Below are 8,259 nucleotides of genomic sequence, written 5' to 3'. Positions count from 1 at the left end.
TTTTAAAACCTTATTTCCTTTAAATTAAGCAGGTAACTTTACTTCTTGTCATTTGCCTAAAACTAACCGTCTCACAGATTGATCGTGTCCAAGTCCTGGCAGGGCGCCCGCGGGCTGTGTCCACTGTTCGAACTACCTGGCAGATTGGTGATCTGACTTCCATTGAGCGTCAGGTTGTCGCTCGCTTTGATATTGTTGGCATTGTTGGTACTCTTGTTGTTGTTATTGTTGTTGTTATTACCGTTGTTGCCGCTGGCACCGTTGTTGAGGAGGGTGCTACTGTTCTTTCCTGGTGTGCCTCCATCGGCGGCAATCATATTTGCTTGCTGTTGCTTCTTGCTACCTAATCCCAGCGGGAATGCAAAATCTTGAGGCAGTTTGCGCATGATCTTACCGGACGTAATGAGCCGGCCAAATCCTTCCTGTTTAGGGAAATATGACATTCAATTTATCCGAGTGGCTTGTAAATACTTTGCAAAATTTACCTGATGTGCAAAAGCGTACCCGGATCGAAGCGATCGTCTGGCTCGCCTGGCTGAAGGTGTCCGAAGGACATCATTGCTCTGTCTCGATCGCAGTTGAGCTAATCGCTGCTTGGCACGGATCTATTGAAAGAGAACTCAAATTTGTACACAAGAGCTATCTAAGAACTCATCTCATATCAAACCTTATCCGATAGACCAGGGAACACATCAACAAAGTAGAACCTAGACGCCAGAACCGGCACCATTAGAACGATCACCGTCAATACCGTTGTGAACCAGAAGGTAGCCTCTTTCATAGCTTGCGTCAGCGATCCCACGTACGGTCCGCCTATGACGTAGTTGTAGAAATAGTCTAGGAAAAGATACCACAGTAGACTACCCCAAATCATGATGTGGTTGAACACGGTCCAATAGGATGTATCCAAGGCAATCTGAAAAAATAAATAAAATTGTTTATTAAAGGGATCGACTGTTATTGCTTCAATAGAAACATACTTGGGCAGTGTTATCCAAAATCAGAATTGTGGCTACCACTGATCCCAGCAGCATATGATCGTTAAGTACATAACCATCTGGGGAGATTCCATCCTTATAAGTGCCTGCGAATTGAGATTGTTATTCAAATAATTTGCTCCTCGGCTAGGTTTCAATCAGATCTTACCGTAAGGTATTAGAAACAGAATCAACGAGCTGAAAATACCGTGCAGCACACTCCGAATAAACTCGGTCGTGTTGAATAAGGCATTGGTGATTCCGGGAGTATAGAGCTTCGGATACTCGACGCTGTTTTTATCTGAAACGTCCTGCTCAAAAATACCTAACGCTAACACCGGTAGCGACGTATAAAACAGATTGTACACTGATATATACATCGGATCGAACACCGTCTGCAATCGGATAAAATGCGTTAACTACTACCAATTGTCCGCAGAGTATGAAATAAAACTAAACTTACTTGAGCACTGAAGCCACAGAAAAATGCATACCAAAAATGGCACAACGTGAATGCAAAGTTTTTGTAGAAAAAATAGCGCAGAAATTTACACATTCGATAGTAGGACCACCGTCCATGCACTAGAAGCAGTCTTTCGAGGAATTTGAACTGAGCTATCGAGTAATCGCTGGCCAGCACTGCCTGCATACCTTCCTGCCCCGAAATGCCCACTCCAATGTGGGCCGCTGAAAATCGAAATTTTTCGTTTTGTTAAAACCTCTCATCGTCCCATTGCCATCCCGTTCTCACCTTTGATCATGGAAACATCGTTGGCACCGTCACCGATGGCCAGCGTTACGGCGTTCTTGGATCGTTTGATCAGCTCTACGACCATGGCCTTCTGCAGTGGCGTCACTCGACAGCAGATTACCGCCCGACAGTGCGAAGCAATCTCTAGGAACTTGGTCTCCATATCGGGCTGCAAACAGTGCGCCAGCGAATGGCCGTTGATGACCAGGGCAACGCCTGCGCCTTCGTCCAGGTCGGACATCGAGGTATCCGTTTTGCCAAGTCCGTCGGAGTAGTTGCTACAGTTAACACTAAAATTGGAGGGGTTGGATTAAATAGCGATTTCAAATTTGAGGGTGGTTAATTTTTGGGCCAATAGATTTGGAAAACAAATTTGAGCATCAATTGGATTAGGTTCCAAAATCGATTGATTGAATTTCGATTGCTACGACTTACGGGTATATGAGGAAGGGATTGGCGATACCAACTGTTTTAACTGGCCTATACTTAACGAAACGCTTTCGGGCTAATTTGGATTTAGTTCAAATATAATTTTGATACATACAATCGTTTTCTTTACATTCTTCAAAACTACTACTACTTTGGAGGTAATGAACGAACGTATGATAAAATGGATGGATAAACATCAATAACTACACATAAAACAAAACAAAAACGATGTCATTTAAGATGGTGCTTGACTCGAGGAGGCAGGCGCATGAACCATGAATTGCATCAGCTGTTGGAAGAGCCGTTTATTTTATACCGCGAAAATCGGACGACTGCTGTTGGCCGGGTACGTAGTCAGATTGTTGGACAATAACCCTCTAATAATGGCTCTAGTGATCCGATTGGTTGAAAAACAACTAAAAACTCGTTGCGAACAGTGAAGAACATATTGGGGTGGATACAATCAACGTTTCGGAACGATTCAACGCTTCAAACGATGACGATGGAATAATTGCCAAAGAAAAGTTGTAGTTGACAAGTCATTCATTCGACATTCGAAGCGTAGAAGGAGGTTAAAGAGCGGTTGAGATGAAAATATGGAAACTATAGGTATCGAATTAAAAAAGGGGACCTGCACATAGTGATTACATACAACGGACATCTTTTACAAAGACAATAAATTTGGAACAAAGAAAAACAAGGAAGTTACAAAAAAGATAAACCAACCATAAAACAACGAAAGGAATGGGATGTTGGATGGAAGAGATTATAAAATGACTAATTTTCTATCCACATGATTATGCATTGACGGTAGACAGTAGTAATGTAGAAGTAGTAGTAGTTGTGTTGTACCTTTCCGGCGCTTCTTCGCTTCCTCCTATACTTGTATATTTATGTCTATTATCCCACCTAAAAGTCACCACCGATACCGATGGCGGTGACGAGTTCTGGATCTCTATCATCGGCCCCGAACTCCCGCTGTTACCTCCGTTGGCTGTGGGTCCCGACGTCAGACCACTGTTCTGATTAAGCGTATTTTTTGGTAAAGCTAAAAATTGATTAAATCATGTGACTGCTATAAAACTAGGATACGAAAGAAACTCACTTGTGGGATGATAGGTATTTACAATGCGCAATGATTCCATGTACTTGCGAAGCTGCTGTTCCACTTCTGCCTTTGTTAGTCCATCAATGATAAATACGTCCAACATGTCATCCGTTAAAAGCTGACATGAATATCCGATATTGATTGCCGTTTCTATTTAGTTCAATGAAAACAACAATGAATTAAAATTTGCACTTGCAATACAACAATCACCAAACCGACCTTGCTTATCTCCTGTTAGTACCCAGATCTTGATACCAGCCATCTGCAGGTTGGCGATCGTCTGCGGTACTCCGTCCTGAAGCTTATCCTCTATGGCGGTCACACCGACCAGTTGCATATCACATTCGATTTCGTCATAGATTACACCTAACTTATCTTCTCTGCCGTCCAGCGATAAGGCCGCTTCTCGTTGCCGCAACAACCAGGAGTCGAAGAACTCCTTCGTAAGTCGTCGCTCAGCTAACACTAGCGTCCGCAGGCCTTCGCCGGCAAATTTCTGGAAGGCAATCATTTCATTAGATTATGGTTCGGAACGAGGCACGTTAGTTGGTGGAACATGAAGTCCTACATTTAAATGCTCCTGGGTCCTAGCCTTCAGGTCCTGCTGATTACTTCCTAACCTATCATATATCACACTATCGGCACCTTTGCAGTACAATATTATCGTATCGTTACGCTGCAGTATCACCGACATTCGCTTTCTAACGTTATTAAAATCTAAAATACTCAACAGTTGATATTCCTGCAAATAAAAATAAACTTAATTATAATATCAAACATTTGACAATAAAATATTTTCCCCACCTCCATCCTTCCCATCACTTCGATTGTTATACTATTAGGTGCTCTGGATCGGAAAACGAATCCAAAATTTCTGGCCGCCGAAACGAGCGCAGCCTCGTCAGGACTTTGTGCTTGATATTCTAATCTGAAAGTAAACCGGAATTTAGTTCGTGTTGTAGAGTGACCCTCGACCCTGCTGGCACTGACCTTCCGTTCTTTTCCTCCGGCATCACCGTATGGCATAGTGCTAGCAGACGAAAAAAGTTGTGAGCGTGCTCCTCATCCGCTCGGACGGCATCCAGCAGGCCCTGGTCGTACCACCGGAAGTCCGGTTCGTACTCCGGATTGAAGGAAAAGTCTACCGGCTCGGTGACCTAGATTTTGTGGTTCATGTGTGGGTAAGGGGTTTTGTATGCGGGTTTGGATTTGGGTTTGCGTAGACGATTTCGAAATGTGATGGAGATGAGTATGGAAACGGTCATTTAGTGACATCGAGATGGAGGTGACAATCAGCAAAGTTTAGATTGGAATACAGAGAAAGAAATCGGAGAAATGGAGAAAACGAAATAAACAGAGTGCGTTTGAATTCGATCTGAGTTTCTAGACACAAAAGCTCTTCAAGAAACATGGAACATTTGGGTTCAATGTTGGTACTAGTTTAACTATTGGAATCTAATTAACAAAAGGCGAGGGATGTGGACAAGCATAGTAATGCTTCTAGCCTGCGCTATTCTAGATTAAATTTATAGTACACTGTTCGTCTGAGTGTAAAATATTTGTCATAATCAGTCAGACATCTAGCATATAGGCATTCGATTGATTAGACAAATATTGGGGACAAAACTGCGTTAAACGCTTAAGTATTAATAAATGATGATTGATGATGCGCTCGATGATCAAGCTCTAAGTTTATGTCATAGATGCAAAGAAAGCAAAGCAAATGCTAGGAACAGGCACAAGATTTTTTAAAACGTCTGAGGTCACTCACTAATGGTATGCTCCATTGGCGCTTTAATATGAAAATAGTCGATGCTGGGTATATCGAGTTAAGATTAAAAACTACTTATGGACATCTGCATGAGTTTTTTTTCTGTACCTAGTAGTTTTAACACGCAAGTCCCCAACCCCTATTTTATGACAAAAATTAAAAATTCAAAATTATGCAGCTCAGCTGGATTCTAACGGGGTTACAACAGGTTGTAGGTAAATCATTGCAGTTCAAGAATATCAAGTTAAGTAGCACAGTCATTATCTTGACAACATTTACTTTTTTATTTATTATTTATATATTAGGACAGTTAACTTATTTGGCAAAATTTATCAAAAAAATGTTTTAATATGATTGACAAAACCACTTGGTACATTGCAAGCACCAGTTGAAAACCCTTCTTCTTTTCTTAATAACTGCCACTGTAACCCAGAACTGGGATGTTGTCGCCTCGCTGCTTAGTATTTAGTAAAATTATTTAATCGAACGTCAGGCAGTTACAAACATTACAACATTTTAATTTCATTTTATTGTCTTGAAATTGTTTGATACTTTATTGTAAAAGCTCTAAGAAATGTTTCTTCAAAAATATCCAATTCCTGGAATTCCTGAGAATATTCGAAGAAGTATCGTTTCGACATTCATTTAAAATTTTCTTCAGAATTCCCTCCACTGCCGTAATCTGGAAAAGTGACGTAACAGCCATTTTACAACAAGCATGTTTTCCATTTTTCTGTTAAAGAGCTCGATGAGTAGTACTCGTTAACACCATTTTTGGAAAATGGCGTATACGTCACTTTTTCAGATTACGGCAGTCCAGGAATTCCTTCGGAAAATATTGCAGAAATTACTGCGGATGTAATTCAAGAATTTTCTTTGGAAATTCCTTCAGATATTCCTCAGAAAAGTTTCCTTTAAAAAACTTTAGAATCGTCTTTCAGAAATTTCTTTATGAATTTCTTCGGAAATTCCTTACAAAATTTCTCCGAAGCTTCCTTCAGAATTTCCATTACCGATTTCTTTATTAAATCCTTTACGAATTTCATGCGGAATTCTTCAACAAATGCATACGAAAATTGTTGCAGGAATTCCTACGAAAATTCCGTTGGGAATTACTTCGCAAACTCCGTAAGGAATATATTAAGAGATTCCGTTAGGAATTTCTCCACAAATCCTTAATTTTTGAAAGCAATACCTTCGGAAATTCCTCCTTTTGATTTTTATTGGCAATCATTGCAGTAAATAGTGGAAGTAAATGGAAGAATAATAGTCTTTTAACCTTGTAGCATTTCCCCTAAGACGCTCTAAAATAATTAATCATCAATCATTGCATGAATTCCGTAAATAAATTCCTCAAGTTATTGCATAAGGAATTCCTCCAAAATTTCCCTATAGAATTTCTTCAGAACTTCTTCCAGCAATTTCTTTAAAACGTTCTCCGGGAACCCTTTCAGAACTTCCTGGAGGAATTCCTTCGAAAATGCCTTTATGAGTTCTTTTCGAATATCTTTCAGTAATACATTCAGATTTTTTTTCAACGTTTTTTTTTCTATTTTAGAAATCTAGGTCTTTTAGTATCTATTATAGAAATTCTTTCAAAAATTTAATTGACAACGGAAGTATTTTTTAGGTTATTTAAGGGAAAAAATTCTAGAAAAGTTCCCAAATGATTTTTTGGAGGAGTTTTTATAGAATTTTTTTAATGAATCAAAGGCATTTACGAAGAAATTCCTAATACAATTACAGAGGAAACGCCTACTGGTATTTCTGAAGTAATTCGTAGATTTCTCCAGGAATTCTTTCGGAATTTTTCCCAGTAATCTATTCGAAATTTCCTCCAGAAACTGCTTTGGAGATACGTCCGGTTCCTTAGTCCTTCCCTAGAAAACTCCTGCGGAAACCGAATTCCAGACAGTCGTTAGGAAATTCTTTTGGATATTTCTTGGAATTAGTTCGGAATTTCCTCCACGTATTCCTTCAGAAATTTGTACAGGAAAACCTTAGGAATTCGTTAAAGTAAACTTCAAAAAATACCTTCAGAAATTCTTCTAAGAACTCTTTTGTAATTCCTTGCAAAGTTCTAGGACGAAATACTAGGAACTTCCTTAAGCTTAAGAATTCCTGAACAAGGTTTTGAAAGAATATCCGAATTTTCGAAACAGCTCCTGAAGAAACTTTCGCCAATCTTAGATTTCTCCAAGAACTACTTTGGACATTCCGTCAAGACTTCGTTCAGAAATTCCTCTAGGAATTTCTTCGGAAAATCGGCCGAAATTTTTTTTAGCAGATAAATCTAGAAATTAAATAAATGATGAAATTTCTCAAAATATTCCTCCAAAAATTAAATTCAAAGAAGGGTTTTTAAGAACTATTTCAGAACTTCCTTCAGAAATTCTTTAAGAACTTCCTCCAGGAATTCTTTGTGAAATTCCTTTGGAATTGTTTCAGGAATTCTTTAGTAAATTCCATCAGGAATTACTTTGTAAAATCCTACAGAAATTCTTTCGGAATTCCCTTCTAAAAATCTTTCGCAAATTACTTTTAAAATATCTACAGAAAATGTTTTAGAAGTTCCTTCGAAAATTGTTTTAGAATTCCTCCATTCCTCCTTTGTTTAAAAATTCCTTTTGTAATTCATTAACGGATTCCTTCGGAAATTTCTTTAGGCTTTGGAAATCAGCTTAGAAATTTCATAGGAAATTAATTTAGGAATTCTTTCGGAAGATTCTTCTAGGAATTCCTTCGTTTTTTTGACGTAAGACCACGTCTGTCTAAAAATACAGATATTCAACTATTTAGAAATAGTAAAACAACCAATCTCGTGCATGCATCCCAAGCACAGACATCACAATCAAGCAACTTGCGGGTTTGAGTGTAATCCTCAGCGCGAACAAGATTTCACGCAGATCGGACGCATCGGAAACAGCAGCAGGATGGCACTGGTAGCAGTTTTAACGGAAAACCGGAAAACGCATTGATGGTGGTCGTAGGCGTCGGCGGTCATCATTCAACCTCAACGAACCAGCATTTTAGGTGAAGAAAGGGTTGATAACAAAAATGTCGTCTGTTGCGATCCCGTGTGATGCAGTGGCGATGGTGATAATTTATTCCGAATGCTGGCGTCTTAAGGAAAAGTTATCAAGTTTGGTTGCAGTTAGTTATTGGAAAAGCGCTCTAGGGAAAGACAATTGGATTTTCTCAGGACCAGCATTTTTTGGATAGA

At 39.3% G+C, this 8,259-nt stretch overlaps 1 protein-coding gene across 8 annotated transcripts in view; it reads right to left on the bottom strand.

The window, feature by feature from the left end:
• LOC134223539 (phospholipid-transporting ATPase ID) overlaps positions 1-8,259 on the bottom strand; it is a 154,163-nt gene continuing 145,904 nt past the window's right edge. For 7 of the 8 annotated variants that reach the window (XM_062702708.1, XM_062702710.1, XM_062702711.1 and 4 more), the window contains 13 exons: positions 4,256-4,422; positions 4,070-4,193; positions 3,834-4,007; positions 3,485-3,761; positions 3,263-3,415; positions 3,010-3,205; positions 1,729-2,018; positions 1,441-1,664; positions 1,147-1,372; positions 981-1,084; positions 668-916; positions 486-605; positions 1-422 (listed from right to left, as the gene is read on the bottom strand). In XM_062702708.1, coding sequence (XP_062558692.1) covers positions 72-422; positions 486-605; positions 668-916; positions 981-1,084; positions 1,147-1,372; positions 1,441-1,664; positions 1,729-2,018; positions 3,010-3,205; positions 3,263-3,415; positions 3,485-3,761; positions 3,834-4,007; positions 4,070-4,193; positions 4,256-4,422 — 2,655 coding nt within the window. In that variant the 3' untranslated portion in view covers positions 1-71. The remainder of the gene's footprint in view (positions 423-485; positions 606-667; positions 917-980; positions 1,085-1,146; positions 1,373-1,440; positions 1,665-1,728; positions 2,019-3,009; positions 3,206-3,262; positions 3,416-3,484; positions 3,762-3,833; positions 4,008-4,069; positions 4,194-4,255; positions 4,423-8,259) is intronic. The other variant, XM_062702705.1, reaches the window with a different exon arrangement.

The sequence above is a fragment of the Armigeres subalbatus genome, chromosome 3 (assembly GCF_024139115.2).
Source record: "Armigeres subalbatus isolate Guangzhou_Male chromosome 3, GZ_Asu_2, whole genome shotgun sequence".
Classification (NCBI taxonomy): Eukaryota; Metazoa; Arthropoda; class Insecta; order Diptera; family Culicidae; genus Armigeres; species Armigeres subalbatus.
The sequence above is the reverse complement of the archived record's forward strand: the minus strand, read 5'-3'. Positions and strand labels throughout refer to the sequence as shown.